Source organism: Medicago sativa, chromosome 2, assembly GCF_051527215.1.
Source record: "Medicago sativa cultivar Bolivia chromosome 2, Bolivia_mono, whole genome shotgun sequence".
NCBI classification, from domain to species: Eukaryota; Viridiplantae; Streptophyta; class Magnoliopsida; order Fabales; family Fabaceae; genus Medicago; species Medicago sativa.
The window spans coordinates 8,376,385-8,394,405 of record NC_140750.1 but is presented as its reverse complement, the minus strand read 5'-3'; the positions used below and the strand labels follow the sequence as shown (position 1 = coordinate 8,394,405).

The 18,021-nt window shown below is 30.4% G+C and overlaps 1 protein-coding gene across 1 annotated transcript; it reads left to right on the top strand.

Annotated features, from left to right (window-relative positions):
- The first annotated feature begins 9,937 nt into the window (after window positions 1-9,937).
- LOC146944216 (GDSL esterase/lipase At1g29670-like) lies at window positions 9,938-15,242 on the top strand. Its single transcript, XM_085742625.1, has 5 exons — window positions 9,938-10,274; window positions 12,414-12,541; window positions 12,815-13,060; window positions 14,354-14,591; window positions 14,836-15,242. Exons 1-5 carry the CDS (start codon window positions 10,016-10,018, stop codon window positions 15,060-15,062), a joined length of 1,098 nt encoding a protein of 365 aa, XP_085598751.1. The 5' UTR covers window positions 9,938-10,015; the 3' UTR covers window positions 15,063-15,242.
- Window positions 15,243-18,021: the final 2,779 nt, after the last annotated feature.

Below are 18,021 nucleotides of genomic sequence, written 5' to 3'. Positions count from 1 at the left end.
CGTCGGTTTCATGATTATGAATGCGTCTCGCATGATCGTGCAATATCAAATTCAATTTTGCAATCCTTTCAACCAATTCAAGAAATTTGACATTACGATATTGATATAATTTTTTTTTTTTGAACCTTAGATAAACAAGATTAAGATTAATTTTGTAGTCTCATTTTCAACTAAAATATAATTTGTTTTGTTATGAAAATTATTTCAATTTCTTGGATAATAAATATCACCAATATTTTTAATATTTGTTAGGCACATTATTAAGAAAAATAAATTTTTTTATAGGGAGGGTGCATATAGAAATTTTTGTGTTATACAAGAGTATATATAGCAAATTGATCTAAAGGGCCTAAAACATTAACAGATTTTAGCCCCTCCCTTCATCATATCAATATTCTGGGGCTTTTTGCTATATGAACCCCCCATAAATCAAATATTTCTAGATACGCCCCCTCAATTAAATTTTATTTAGGGCCCTCTAACGGCATGGGCCCTAGGCCGTCTCACCTCTGGCCTACGCGTAAGGCCGGCCCTGTGCTAAATAAGTTAAGCATCCACCATTGTGGATGGTCTAATTGAATTATTTAAGAATCCATAAGGATGTATATATTATCTCATTATAGAACATGTCATAAGAGTTTACTCGAAGAGGTTCAGTGAACCCCTTAATCCGTTAGTACAAACAAGCGCAAATCAAGCTATTTAGTGGAAATCCATTAAGTTGTAATTGTTTGATTGAGGTGATCTTTGCGACATGGGATAATTAAGAAAAGGATACACATTTTTTATTTAATGATTTAATTACCACAATCGGCGTCAGACCCGACCCTGTGCATATGCTGGAGGTGCAACGACCTAGGGCCCAAGTTTGTAGGGGCCCAATTTTTGTATTGGGGGTGTATATAGTATGCCTTGTTTGTAGAGGGATATATAGCTAGGCGTATCAAGAGGGGCCCAATCATTAACTGTCGTGTTATAAATAAAAGGGTAAAATATGCTTTTCGTCCCTGTAATTATAGGCCATTTGAATTTTCGTCCCTGAGCTTACTAATCCTCCCATTTCGTCCCTGTAAAAGTTAATCACTTGAAATTTCGTCCCTCGCCCCTTTTAATCACTGCCACGTCAGTAAATTACCAAAATGGAATGGGAAATGACGAAAATACCCCTGACTTATTTTTTTTTGTTTTTTTTCCTTCAAAATTTTTTTTCCAGCTTTTTCCCAGATTTTTTTTTACGATTTTTTCTCCGAAAAATTTCAGTTTTAATTTTAACATTTTTTTTCCGAAATTTTTTATGTTTTTTAATTATTTTTTCAGATATTTTAATTTAAAAAAATAATTTTGACAAAAATTTTTTTCCCAGTTTTTTCCCGAATTTTTTTTTACGATTTTTTCTCCGAAAAATTTCAGTTTTTTCAGTTTTAATTTTAACATTTTTTTTCCGAAATTTTTTATGATTTTTAATTATTTTTTCAGATTTTTTTAATTTAAAAAAAGAATTTTCAAAATTTTGAAATTTTTTTTAAGGAAAAAAAAAATAAGTCAGGGGTATTTTCGTCATTTCCCATGCTATTTTGGTAATTTGCTGACGTGGCAGTGATTAAAAGGGGCGAGGGACGAAATTTCAAGTGATTAACTTTTACAGGGACGAAATGGGAGGATTAGTAAGCTCAGGGACGAAAATTCAAATGGCCTATAATTACAGGGACGAAAAGCATATTTTACCCTAAATAAAACAGGGTGAAGGGTTAGGTTGAAGTATGTTAATGTTTGGGACGACTTGATGCAATTTAATATATATATATATATATATATATATATATATATATATATATATATATATATATATATATCCTTCTATAAAACAAGGATTGCTATATAAACCCCCATATTAAATATTTTTGGGCACACATTGTGCATGTTCCTAATAATGTGCCAAATGTATCTAATATTGAAAATTTTGGTCATGATTATGAACAAGAAATTTCTCATTTTGATGTTTATGATTCAAGAAATTTGGAGAATCTTAATAACAAATCAAAGGATATTCTAGTTGAAAAGGAAATTTCTCATATGAAAATTATTCAAGAAAATTATGCAATGGTGAGATTAGTGACTGAAAATGGTTAATTTATTGCAAATATGTTCACAAAGTATGTTCTTATTATAGTAAATTGTTTAAATCTTCTACTTCTAGTAACTTGAGTTTGCTAGTAAGTGGGGCTTAAGTGATTGGAAGCATATAGGCAAAAGTCTCGGACAGCATGAAACTAGTGCCGAAGAAAATCAAGCATGCCTTAGTATTAAATACATGGAATAATGATAACTAATATGAATATTTGGAATGAATTGAGACAAAGATTGAATAAAAATCAGACAATTGATGAAAACTTGCAAGAAGAAATAATGAAAGAGAGCGCTCGAGATAAGTTTTACATATAATATTTTAAGTTGTGAAATGTGTTTCTAACCTTTAGAGTATCCAAAGAAAAATTATTATATCAAGATATTAATGACAATTTTCTTAGATTGATTGAAATGATGATTGCGAATATTAATTTGATAATGCAAGATCATACCCCTCCCCCCCTCCTTTATTTTTGATATTTTTTTTAATTAATAATATAATAATAGGATGATGTCTCTTCCTGCGCATCTTATTCCAATTATAATGTACGAAAAATATAGGGTGTTTTAACGTGCTTTGGAGGGTGTTTTAACGTGCTTTGGAGGGTGTTTTAGTTGTTTGGAATATAAAATCCACATGGCGCGAGAAGTTAATAAAGTGGAAAAAGAAAGCACCCAAAATTTATGACGTATGTAATATCCTTATGTAGTGAAGTTCTTTTCTCACGCTTTATCTAAGACCCGTAAAATATCATGAATAAGACTGACCGGCATCTATCATGAAAAAAAAAGTAAGCGTGAATTTTTTTTTTTAGGTAAACAAGCTTGAAGCATTGGACACAATTTTATTATTTATTAATGTTGTTTTTATGTTAATCACTAATTTTTTTAATGATATACGAGTGATCCGATTGTGTATCAATTTAAGTATTCATATGTCACTTGTAATTTCAGGTCGATAAATACGAATCTACTTCCTTAAAAAAAAAATCTACTACATTGGAAAATAAGGGCATTAATCCACAGGGACACCTCTACTATATGAATGACCTTTTATATCATTTGACAAAATTTAACGTTAGACATTTTGATCCTTTGTTATCTAGATGTTTAAATTTAATACATTTGACATACATTTTGTTCCCTTAGAGGAAAAGTGGCTTTATCCACTTTGAAGAATGCAGCAAGGAATATAGAGATAGGTAGTTGTCTGAACATAATCTTAATTATTTGATCTTATTAATCTTTTAAGGATGGTGGACAGACATCAATTCTTTGAAATACTAGGAGCCACAGTACAATTCGATCATAGAACACCAAGTGCCAGGGCCGTCCCCGACAATTCGGAGGCCCCGTTATAATCTTGACAATTTTTCATTTAAAAATAACTGAAAAAAATCTAAAGACTTTTACCCACAGACAAATAGGCATTTACCTATGGATAATGCATAATTGACAGCAAAATTGCTGTCTTTTAGACTTTTACCTACGGAAAAAGGACATTTAGTGACGGATTTTGGCCGTAGGTACAAGTTTTTTTTTCGTTTTTTCCAAGTTTTAGGCCCCCTCTAAGTTTTTGGCCGGCCCTGCCAAGTGCATTTCCACAAAGATGCAGTAAGGTGTGAAAGTGAGAGTATAAACATAGTCTTTTAGTTCCTTAAAAAAAAAAACATATTCTTTTAGTCCCACATTGCTAGTATAGAAGCATGGCATATGTGAAGTTCTTCTATATAATAACATGACATGTTTAAATTTAACAAGTTCATTTCCACAAAGATGTGAATTGGTTATATATAGCTGTCTCAATGACATTGTTGGGCTGATACATCTCTAACACCGTTGACTTTTTCAACTTTTCATTGGACCTACAATGTAGTCTTATGGATGTATGGCTCCGCAATGACATTGGACAGTTTGATTGACCATCGATCACCTTCACGGCTTCACCTTCTTTAATCACATGAGTGTTGTAAGATTATACATGATGGCACCACCAAAAAATCCATTAGTACAAACAAGATTAAATCAAGCTACTCAGTAGTAATCCATTGAGAAAAACACAAGTGGCAATTTGACCCAATTTTATTATTTATTAATATTGTCTTTTATTTTAATTACTATATTTTTAATGATATTCGAGTGAAAATTTTAAGAATCAATAATGATATAATCTAAGATCCCATTACAGATCGTATCATAAGAGTCTATTTTAAAAAGTTCAATGAAGCCCTTAATCCATTAGTATAAACAAGCTCAAATATTTTAGCTGCTGGGGGTGTACTTCTGACATTCTGGTTTATTTAAATTGGTTTTGGCATATTTTGGCTTGGCAGGTGAGATCAATGGTGAAGGTCCTTCCTAGATGGTTGCACCCTTTTTGCGAGTGTTCTGGTCATGTGCCGTTTTAGTTTTCTGGTTTCTCAAGATTGCCCAGTAGTTCCTGGATTGTGTTTTGGAGTTTACGATTTTGGTTGTGGAGCATTTATCTCTGAGTAATTGTGGTTTTTGTGAAGTTCCTTTGGAGTGGAACTCGATCCTCTCCGGTGATTAGAGGGTGCAGTGTAATTCTAATCATTGAATAATAAATGCATAGAAGCAATTAAATGTATTCAAACCATTAAATATATTATCTCTCTTAATTTTAACATTTAATTGTTCCTGTGTATTTATTATTCAATGGTTAGGATTACGCTAGATCCTCCTGTCACCGGAGAGGATCCAGTACCCAAAGGGGTGAAGATTTCCTTCCGAGAGAGAATCTTCTCCCTTTGGGACCCAAGAGAAAAAAGTGAGTCATTGTGTAATTTTTCCATGTTGATGTTGTAGTTATCTGATCTATGACATTGAAAAAATAAGAAAAATACCTATACTTTTATATTTCATGATTGAATTACCACAATCGGGATTCATTATGAAACAACGTAAACTTGAAGTATTTTTTTAAGAAATAAGCTTGAAGTACTGGACGCAATTTTATTATTTATTAATGTTGTCTTTATTTTAAATATTATATTTTTAATTTAAAATTGAATTATGATTAGTCTATAATTAATTTGTTAATATTGATTTGATTTTAAATTTAATTTGGAATTAGAATAATTTTCTTTTATTAAAATTTGAAATTTGGATTTAATTATGGCGTCTTTAGAAGAGAACTTTTGGGTCAATTCAAACCGAAATATCTCTGTTTATTGTATTCCCTTAGTTTTGAAAGATTAAAACATCGATTACACATGAGTTTTGTATAACTTGACGAGAGAATTATCTTTGTTATACTGAATTTACATAATTTGAAGATAGAATTCTCTTTGTTCCACTGAGTTTATCGGTTGGTCCATGACACTCAACCAAACTTAACAACTAAAACATTTATAGGTGATCGTATGATGATTGAAATGAGACTCAACCGTCTATAATATTTGGTTCTCGCTCTCGTTGGGATTAAATAAAGGTTTCCATTTACGAATGTCAAAATTATTTTTTTAGGGAATGAATGTCAAAAGTAATATCATAAGAAAAGTTAGGAAATTAATAAAAGTATTTGAATTTTTCCAATCCTCATAAGAAAAGTTAGGAATTTAACACGTTTTTCACCTAATTTTATAAATACCTTCCGAAAATTCAATGCACCTTTAAACATTAAGTAGGTAAAGTTTTGTGACATCATTTACCTCGAGTAACATAATGAAGTAAAGTTACAAAAGAATTTGGTTCGACATAAAAACATTTAGAATAAATTAGTTACTTCAACAAAAGCAGAAATAACAAGTCAAACAAAAATAAATTGTAAACCCTGCATGTCAATAGAAATAAGGCTGATTCTAAAAATAGAAAAATCCAAAGTCGACCTCAAAAAAATAAAAAAATACAACCTCTAGTCACTATTTTTTTTTAAAAAATATTTTAGTCACTATTATAAAAAAAATCAATTTTAATATATACAGAATATTATATATCTAATTATTATCAACCAAATGCACGTCAATTCTATTATACAGGCTAATCATCATCTATTTCAATGACGCGGATCCAAATAACTTCAGACTGATATACATGTAGAGAGGCCAGCCATATATCATATGAATTGAAGAGTCTTTTTCATGGTGACTTTAAATTTTAATACTCAACAAAAACTTGATACTTTGGATTTAAGAAATTAGACCTTCCTATAAATGTCGCCTTCAAGGTTTCCTCAGCCTTTTTTTTTACTGACTCTACTTGTTCAATTGCCAACGTATCATACATACAAATGTACATGTGATACAAAATACAAATAATAGTAATAAAAAATATTCCTCGCATTTACTTGTAGCAGGGCCGTCCCTATGAAACTGGAGGCTCGGCTCTATAGTAAAAATAGGTCCCTAATAAAAAAAACCACAAATTTTTTAAAAGATTAATCTTCTATTTAAATTGAAAATAACACTCGTATAATGATTATTAGCCACCAAATTCAAAATTAGCAATTATTTTTACTAAAGACGTGTTTTTTAACTTAGAAATAGAAACATGGAACATGATTTTTTACTTAGAAATTGAAACATGAAACATGTTTATTTTTCTTTTTTGAGTGGGGGTGGGGATATTGAGCAATAATTTTTTTCTTGAGGCTCATCACTTTAGGAGGCCCAGATCGGTTGAGCTCTTTGCACTCCCCAAAGAACGGCCCTGACTTGTAGTATAATCTTTTTTTAGTTAAACAGACTTCTGAAAAAGTTGAATTATTCTTCATTTAAAAATAAAAACTTATTTGTCTTAGCGTATGCTAGGGCAGGTTCCGGGTGTGATTATGGTGCATAAGTTATGCACCATGCATAATTGCTTTCTACATCCAACATAATTGCTTTCTACACCCCAAGTGAAAAAAATTATTTGGGGCCAAGCCCACTATAAAATCTATTTATTTGTGGGCCTAATAAAGCCCCATATTATAATTTTTTAAAACCGCTTTCTACACCCAACTTATTAGTATCACTTTTTTAAAACCGTTTATTCAAAACAGCTTATTTATGCAAAACAACTTATTTGTTCAAAACAACTTATTCAAAACAGCTTATCTATACAAAACAACTTATTTTGGTTTCATTTTGAAAAACAACTTATTCAAAACAACATATTTATGCAAAACAACTTATTCAAAACAGCTTATTTATGCAAAACAGCTTATTCGAAACAACTTATTTATACAAAATAGCTTATTTGTGCAAAACAACTTATTCAAAACAACTTATTTATACAAAACAGCTTATTTGTGCAAAACAGCTTATTTATACAAAACAACTTATTCCGATTTCATTTTAAAAAACAACTTATTCAAAACAACTTATTTATGCAAAACAACATATTTATGCAAAACAACTTATTCAAAACAACTTATTTATGCAAAACAGCTTATTCGAAACAACTTATTTATACAAAATATCTTATTTGTGCAAAACAGCTTATTCAAAACAACTTATTTATACAAAACAGCTTATTTGTGCAAAACAGCTTATTCAAAACAGCTTATTTATACAAAACAGCTTATTTCGATTTCATTTTAAAAAACAACTTATTCAAAACAACTTATTTATGCAAAACAACATATTTATGCAATATTCGAAACAACTTATTTATACAAAATAGCTTATTTGTGCAAAACAGCTTATTCAAAACAACTTATTTATACAAAACAGCTTATTTGTGCAAAACAGCTTATTCAAAACAGCTTATTTATACAATACAGCTTATTCGAAACAACTTATTTATACAAAATAGCTTATTTGTGCAAAACAGCTTATCCAAAACAACTTATTTATACAAAACAACTTATTTGTGCAAAACAGCTATTTTGCACAAAATAAGCTGTTTTGAATAAGCTTTTTATGAGTTAGAGAGAGAAATGAGTATGAATTATGAGTTTCTTTACTGGAACGTTGTTTAACATGTTATACACTGAAATTATTACTGAAACCATAATTATGGTTTAATGATTTTGATAATCATGTATGTGAAACCAAGATAATTGTGTAATGGTTTTTAATGAAATTATTATTGTTAGATGGTTTTGAATAATGATTAAGATGTTATACACTGAAATTATTACTGAAACCATAATTATGGTTTAATGGTTTTGATAGTCTTCTATGAGAAACCAAAATAATTGTCTAATGGTTTTGCTATGGCTATGGTTTCTGTGAGTTGGTTTCAAAACCATTTTGCTGTGGGAATGGTTTCTGTGAGTTGTACTCCAAAACCATTTTGCAGTGAAAATGGTTTCCGTGAGTTGTACTTGCATTGAAAATGGTTTCCGTGAGTTAGACTCCAAAATCATTTTGCAGTGAAAATGGTTTCCGTGAGTAATGCTAACACCAGATCCGAACCGGATTGATCATAAACAACACAATTCATCACAACATTCTCAATAATTCATCAAATCCGGATTCAAAAAAGAATTAATTAAAAAAAGCAAACAGAGAGAGAGAGAGAGAGAGAGAGAGAGAGAGAGAGAGAGAGAGAGAGAGAGAGAGAGAGAGAGAGAACGTTGGTCAAGTTAGATGCAAATTGCTGGTTTCCAGTACTTGTTCCAACTTCCATAAAACATTATTAGTTTAACTTCTTTTCCAGTCAATTAAACAAGTCGCATGAATTAGACATGCATCTTTCCCAATTACACTCAGATTGTAAATCCAAATCGACACTGATTCATAATCAGATTGTGAAGTTTAAAGCCTTATGAAAATTACTAAAAGTTTCACTTGAAATGACATTGGGAAATTAACTGGTTCTGTGTAGCTAACTTACAGAAATTAACTTCAAAATTCACCAGGATCAAAAAGATTCCGATCTCCATCTGAGAAAACATTAGGATCCACAACTACACTATCATTATCTTGCACTGTATTATTCTGCACCACGTCGTTCCAGATAAACTTGCAAGGCACCACGTCGCGAAGAAAGAGCCAACGATGGTCTAGGATCCAAATCCAAATCTAGGATAATTAGGTTTCAGTGCCTGTTCAAACGATGAATTGGAATTTGAATTAGGTTTCTGATTAGGACCAGTGTACTGAAATCTAGGATCCAAATCCAAGAATCTATCGATTCCGTAAACAAAGAGAACTCTGTTGTCGTATATCGGCGATCCAATGATTTTGACATTGTTAATAGATGTCACGCGATGGGAGGAAGAGGTAGTGACAGTTAGCGACTGAACGGGGAGCATCGCTGGAAGCTTAGCGCCGCCACCCTAGGGTGGCCGGCCACCGTGCCAGAAAAAGATTGAAGATGAAGGTTCATCTCTTTTGTTCATTTGTTTTTTTTGTTCTGTACAGTGTGAGAGAAGAGGGAGTGGTTGTGATGCAAAACAATGGGAAAGATCTGAAGCACAAGATTATAACACGTGTCCCTGATCTGATGGTTGTGATTAACTTATGCATGGTGCATAAGTTATGGCTTATGCACCATAACTTTTGCCGTAGGTTCCGATCAATCTAGTCTATTTCCACTCGTACTTAAAAAGGATATATCTTGACACACCATTTAAAATAACTCACAGCAAATTCACCACGTGCAATATTGTAACTTATTAATTTCAAATTTCCAGAATTCTTTCAAAGATTCCATGAGCATACGTGCAAAACTATTTTTTCAAGAGTCTACGAAACGTGCAAAATTGAAAACAATTGTGGACTTTTTTTAGTGTTTATTAGTTAAGAAATTATATAAACTTGCCAAACCCGTCAGTCATTGATATATCCTTCATTAATACTTATTTTTGACAATTTTGTGACGAATACCCTATATATACATATGAACCATCTTATGATTTACGTACTTCTCATTTAAATATACTATATCATAATACATTCTCATTATATATAGCATAATTATTTTTATTCTTAGAGAAATGGCTTGTGAGACTAAAATATGGTTAGTTTTGCATCTTTTTCTCTTGGTTGCATGCTACATGCAACATTGTGTCCACGGACAAACACAAACACCTCAAGTGTCTTGCATGTTTATATTTGGAGACTCCTTGTCGGACAATGGAAACAACAACAATCTTCTAACCAATGCAAAATCTAATTACAAGCCATATGGCATCGACTTTCCAACCGGTGAAACAGGAAGATTTACGAATGGAAAAACATCAATTGACATAATTGGTAATGTTATTATCTGCACTATTAAAACCAATTATAATCACAATCTATCTATTTTTGTACTTTTAGAGATTTTAATCGTATGTTCAATATCAAGATTTTAAATTGCCTTTGTTGTTTTAATTATACATCTTTCATATTATTAGAGGCGTCTAATATGGATCCGGTCCAAATATGAATTTTCTTATTTTTAGTAAATCGAAATAAAATATTATATCTGTTCTCCTGTTTTTTATTATTATCAATTTATTTTTCATTGAAAATGATAAGAGTCCACCTTTTGACCATTTTTAAAAGATCCGTATTAGATTTACCCTTAATAATTATTAGGCTAAAATATGGTATTGGTCCCTGCAAAATGGGCCAGTTTTGGTTTTAGTCCCTGCAAATTTTTTTATTTTGGTCCCTGCAAAAATAGGTCAGTTTTGGTTTTAGTCCCTGCAAATTTTTTTTATAGTTTTTGGTCCTTGCAAAAATAGGCCAGTTTTGGTTTTAGTCCCTGCAAATTTTTTTTTATAGTTTTTGGTCCCTGCAAAAATTTTTGTTTTTGGAAATAGTCCCTGACCCCAATTATGTGATGATTTGTCACTTTTGTGCATATGTGGCATATGTGTTTACTTAATAAAAAGAATATTATTTTTTATAATTTATATAACAATAATTATTTTTTAATTAAAAAATAATAATAAAACAGATACAATAATTATTTTTTAATTTATAAAAGTGACAAATCATCACATAACTGGGGTCAGGGACTATTTCCAAAAACAAAATTTTTTGCAGGGACCAAAAACTATAAAAAAAAATTGCAGGGACTAAAACCAAAACTGGTCTATTTTTGCAGGGACCAAAAACTATAAAAAAAATTTGCAGGGACTAAAACCAAAACTGGCCTATTTTGCAGGGACCAATACCATATTTTAGCCTAATTATTATATAGAAAACTTACTGCTTGCAACGGTGTGATCACGTGTTAAAGTTACAATGTTTTTTATTGTCAATAATTTAGATATTTTTCCCTGAAAAAAATAAGTTAATTTAGATATTTTTCTTTAAACAAATAGTAGAATATGTCATTTTTTTATTTATTTATTTTTGAAATAATGTCATTTTTTAAAAATATGTGCAACAAACATTTTTTTTTAAAATAATAGTTATTATCTAAAAGAATTGATATTCCGAAAAGAAACTATAACGAACATGCCCTAAATTGCCTAATATTTTGACCTTTCAAATTGTTGGTCAGAATCGTAGCAGTATACTTTTGGTAAACTTATAAGTACAACTATACCCACTTGTAAAAAATAAAGTATAACTAGACCCTAATTAATTTACTACTTCAGGAAAATGCAACCCCTGTAAATAACTATATCTACATTGAGGCCTTGAATATCAATCTCTCAAAATCGAGATCGGTCCAACACATTTTTGATGTCTACATTGAATTTAAATGTGAGACTTTTTACGTAAGAGAAATAAAATGAAATCACGAATTCTAAAAGATTAACAAAAATATGTCTGAAAACTGGATTATCGGCATTTTATATTTTGTAAAGGGGCCTTTTGGAAAAACAATAATTAAAAAGGGCTTTATTTAGAGATTGATGGATATTTTATATATATATATATATATATATATATATATATATATATATATATATATATAAAATAAATACATTCAATCAAATTGCATCATAGTGTCATTTTTATAGGTTAGTTTATAAAATACCTTCTCAAATATCTACATGGTTTGCATTCTTGTACTGTCATTTCGTTCTCACGTAAGTTTTGTAAATCAATAATAAAAAAGTGGAAGCAAAAATGAATGCGGAAGACATAGGTAGCACGGGGATAAAAACGACATGGCATATGTACGTGTTTGAGGCATTAATGATTATGAGTTTTTTGCGTGTGGGAACTCTCTATAACACGATGTTTTGTTCCGATGTATTTCATTTAATAAATGGTTTTTGATATATATAAACTTAGATTTAATATAATGGCTAGGGTTTATTATTGAGAAAAATTGAGATAAAAGTGGATTGAGAGGATTTGGTTCCCTTAATGTCATCAAATGTGTGTATTTTTCTTAATTCTTTTTGTTTTGTTGAACTCACATAAGCTAACATTTTACCGTTGTAGGTGAAATGCTTGGATTTGCAAAATTCATCCCACCATATGCAAACATTAGTGACTCGGACGACATACTTCGTGGTGTAAACTATGCATCTGGTGCATCTGGAATCCGCTCGGAGACCGCCAAACATATGGTATTGTGTGTGTATTTTACAATTATTAGATCAAAATAATTGTCTGAGATTAAAAGGTGACTTAAATAACTCATGTGTCCATCTTTCTCACCCCATTCTATTTTTTACTACTTTTATGAAAATCTTGTTTCCTCTCCCTAACACCGTAAAACCATTCTTCCTCAAGCACGGGCAACTTTATATATACTCATTTCCCTCAAAAATATTATATATATTCATATTTTTAGTGATAGTAAATGCGACTAAATAGTGCTATATATGCAATATTTGCAGGGTGCTAATGTCGCTTTGGGATTACAAATATTACACCATAAAATCATCTTTGCCAGAATTGTTATCAAACTTAGAGGTTTGCGAAATGCCATAAATTATCTAAATAAGTGCTTGTATTATGTGAATATTGGCAGCAACGATTACATAAACAACTACTACTTGCCCCAATTTTACCCAACAAGTCGCATCTATAACACCGAGCAATATGCTGAAGTTCTTATTAGCCAGTATTCTTCTTATATAAAGGTATATATCTTTCAACTTTTTATATACGTGTTTGTTATTTGCATGTATACTAAATATAATTCAGTTAGAGAAATATAAACGTGTTAGTTCATTATATTATTACTTTAGATGCAAAATCATAAAATGATGTGTATCATTGCTAAATTGCATCAGTTGCTAAAGAATTGATTCGCTCTTAATACCGTGGGTTCAACTTCCGCTACCAATTTTATGGTTGATATGTAGATACTTTTCTAACCACCCTTTAAACCTTGAGGCTTATCCTTATCTGATGAGCCTTCGGAGTCTAACTCGCATAAACTTTTTATTATAAGAAAAAATGACATGTATCATTAAATATATTACTAAATTTAAAATTATATACATAATATAGTACCTAACAGAGGTGGACAATATCATTGGGGTGGAGTCTACTAGACAAAGTCGGTCCAATACATTTTAAGCTCTAAAACAAACTTAATAATGAGACTTTTTATATATTAGAGAAATAAAAAAAATCATGAGTGTGCGAGAAAAAAGAAACACGCACACATCATAACAAAAGTAAAAATATGTTGATTCCTCGTAAAAAAAAATCAATTTTACTATTTTAAAAAAAAAAGATAAAGCAAAAATATGTCAGAAAATTGCATTATCAGAATTTTATGTTTTGTAAAGGGGCTTTCTTTAAAAAAAAAAATTGGATAAGTGTGACATCATCATGGATCCTAAATATATTAGGTTTACCTCTGTTGTAGTAAACTAAATTAACTTATCGATCATATCATTTGGATAAATGTTCATGGTTTTGTGGTATGGTATGCAAATGAACCAAACACACCAATTTATAAAATTTTATATTTTCCCTCAAAAAAAAAATTATATTTGTCATGGACCACAAAAATTATTGATGCAATGTGAACCATAAGAAAATCATGTATTTGTCTTATTCGAACTATATAATCTGAAATGTGTCAAACCCTCCATAACACAAGTTTTTACACAGTCTTAACACATTTCAGATTATATAATTTGAACTATTCTGATAATGATTTCGGATTATATATTCAAAATATACCCCGGTTTCTCGGTCAGCAAGGTTGGTCCGTTTCATGCACTTTTTGAATGTTTGACCACATTTTTTACTGTTTGACCGACATTGAAGAAGCATTCATGTAATTAGTCCTTCAACAAGAAACCGTCCACAACATTTGTATAATGCATGAGAATCTGAGAGTGAAGTTTGAAAATGTAATAGGGTAACATGATTATTTTTTTTCAACAATGATTTGAATGGCATTTTTTTGTGGACAGTCTTTGTATGATTTTGGGGCAAGAAAACTCGTGCATGTTGGAATTGGCCTTATAGGTTGCACTCCACATTCAATTGCTACTCGAGGGACAGATGGATCATGTGTTGAAGAGCAGAATGCAGCATCATTAATATTTAGTCTCAAACTTAGATCTCTAGTGGATCAATTAAATATCCGATATCCAAATTCTAAATCTATCTTTGTAAATAGTACTGCTGGCTCCATAGACGAATCACTTGGTAAGCATTTCAATTATTTTCATTGCATATTCTAGATTAATACTCATTACTATCTTATAAATAAGAAAAAGTTATATCAGCAAAAGTTAATAGTACTATTTGATCCAATTTTTGAATTAGATACATCAATTTTTGTTGACAAAACTTTCTCTTAGGATCGAAGGGTGTAATGAAACAATTGATAATGTATGATATAGATTTTTATAATCAATTAATTATGCAACTATGATATTTTGTATTTCAGGTTTTACGAATATAAGTGCTCCTTGTTGTCCAGTGAGGTCAGATGGGATTTGCGTTCCTGATTCAACTCCATGCCCCAATAGAAATGTTTACGTTTTTTATGATGGATTTCATCCCACATCAGCTGTGAACTTTCTCACTGCATTAACATCGTATGATAGTTCTTCTGCTCCAGGGACGACCCATCCAATGGATATAAAACAACTTGCTCAATATTCCATAAATTAAGTCAAGACACAACGTGTCCTTTAAATAAGCTCAGCGTGTTTGCATAAAAATAAATAAGTTCAACTTATCATGTATAAGCAAAAACAATGTATAAGCAATAAGCAAGCATATGTTCATGAGTATAATAAATTAGGATTGGTGTCATAATCCTTAGTAGTACTAATGTTATACATTTTAATAGATTTGAGTCTCTCTCTCTCTGTACTCAATTTGATTTTTTTTTTTTATAATTGAAAAAAAGGGTTGAATATGACTTTAACAACATAATAATCCAATTAATATTCTAGTATAACTCTATTACGTATGATAGTGAACTTCTAGGGTTTCTGACATTAAATTGTGCCTTTTTTATTTTTTTCTTCGTCTGTAAATTGAAGTGAATATAGTTCACGGATGCCTACATTAAATTAAAGTTTACGAACATTTATGAACTCAAATTTTATGTAGATTGAGTTTGTGTATGTTTATGTAAATCAAGTTTGTAGAAGTTTATGTGAACGGAGTTGTGAAAACTTAAGTGAATTGAGTTTACACTACTTCCAATAAACCAAAACTTGCAGAAAACGATAAACACTATTTTCCTACTTAAAATTGAACACAAAAGTAAATTAATCACAAATAATCAAACAACAGAGAGTATAAAATTGCATAAAACCATAGCATTGAACTCTTGATCTTGCATATTTTTTAACTTAAGTTTAGAAAAGGGGACCGGATTTTCATTACAAAAAACACTTGCATAAGAATTTAATTTCAGTTTAAGGGTATTTTGATCATTTTAGAGCGTAACCATATTTTTAGGAGACATGACAATAAAAAATCTTACCTTAACTACTAATTTCTTCAATTTTTAGAAGAAAAAAAAATTCTTCAACTAAGTATAAATTGTGATACTAAAATAAAATTTTTAAGGGCACATGTGTGGTAGTCAATCGACAAAAGTATGCAGCTGTACAAATAGAGAAATGATGACGTTAGACATACACACACCACATATGATGAAAATGATATCCCCATGCTTTTTGCAAGGTGATGAAAATGATATACATCACAAGCACATAGATAGATATCTAATTCAATTTTTTTTTCATTAATGTTGAATCTTCTTATATATAAAAGTTAATCTGGATGATTATTTTAGCCCTAAACCCTAATGTTTGGATTTACTGTTTTAACCCTAATGCTTATTTTTAAATATAACCTTATATGCTTCTTACTCTTTCTCCTTGATCTTAAACAACTTCTCTTCTTATCTTCTTATATATAAAAGTTAACACAGGTGATTATTTTAGCCCTAATTTTAACATAAACCCTAATGCTTAGATTTACTGTTTTAACCCTAATGCTTATTTTCAAATATAACCTTATCTGCTTCTTACTCTTTCTCCTTGATCTTAAACAACTTCTATTCTTATATATCTTCTTATATATAAAAGTTAACATGGGTGATTATTTTAGCCCTAATTTTAAGCTAAACCCTAATGCTTGGATTTACTGTTTTAACCCTAATGCTTATTTTCAAATATAACCTTATCTGCTTTTTACTCTTTCTCCTTGATCTTAAACAACTTCTCTTCTTATCTTCTTATATATAAAAGTTAACATGGGTGATTATTTTAGCCCTAATTTTAACTTAAACCCTAATGCTTGGATTTACTGTTTTAACCCTAATGCTTATTTTCAAATATAACCACATCTGCTTCTTACTCTTTCTCCTTGATCTTAAACAACTTTTCTTCTTATATATCTTCTTATATATAAAAGTTAACATGGGTGATTATTTTAGCCCTAATTTTATACTGGTTTCTATTTTTAATTTTTAATTTTAATTTCCGTTACAAACATTACAAGCAGATTATAAGACAAGGGTTTCACACATATATGCTAAAATGTCACTACAATTTGTTTAATTCTTTTATTTCCAATACTATCAACAATAGTAATTTGTTTTCTACGGTATGTATATATGCTAATTCCCTTTTTTTTTTTTTAAACAAACTACTAATGTAACCAAACATGAGACTCCTTCACATCAGAATTACTTCCTCTCCTCTTACTTGCACTTATTCTTCACTGGTTTAAAGTATAAATCATTCTTTCAATCCCTTTCAATATTTTGTAGGTCCTTTGGTGAAAAACCCTGTTTCTGATCTTGACAAAGCAATCAACAAGCTGAGACTCAAATACAGATCATATATCGTTGAATATGGCATTGATGTTGTATGTGTTTGCTGCGAAATATATCTATTCTTAATTATTTGCATTCTATTTTATCAATGTTTGTACTGTTTCAATTTTATCAACATTTGTGATGTTTTTGTTAGTTATTTATCAAGTTTGAAGTATTGATCGACAGAGTAAACAGAGCATTCACTACTAAAAAAAGGTCATTTTCGAACAGAATTTCGGACGGTTTTGGGACAGAATTTACGGAAATTTCCCACGGAGTTCGGACGGAAATGTGTTTTCGGACGGAATTCGGACGGATAGGGCGTTGTCCGAAAAAGCCGCGTCGCAAATCATAATGCCGTCCCAAATTCCGTGCCAAAAATATTTCAGACGGATTTCACACGGTTTTCCCGTGGGATATTGGAATAGACTTCAGACGCATTTCGAACGGACTTAATTTTAATTTCCTACGGATTTCAGACGGAATTAGTTTAATTTCCAACGGTTTTCATATGGAATTAAGGTAAAATTTCCTACGAAATTCGGACGGAATTCATTTAAAACTTCCAACGATTTTCTGGCAAAATTAATAATTTAATTTGCTTTAAAATATTTACCACGCTTTTCGGACGAGATTATAAACTTTTTTTTTACAGAATTTCCACAAATAGATTTGTTTTTTAATGTGTTTGAGATAAATTCAAATCCTAAAATTTATATTCAATAGTACAATACTAGATTCGAATAAAAATAAATATAATAATTCAAGGGTAAAAAATCCTCATTGTCT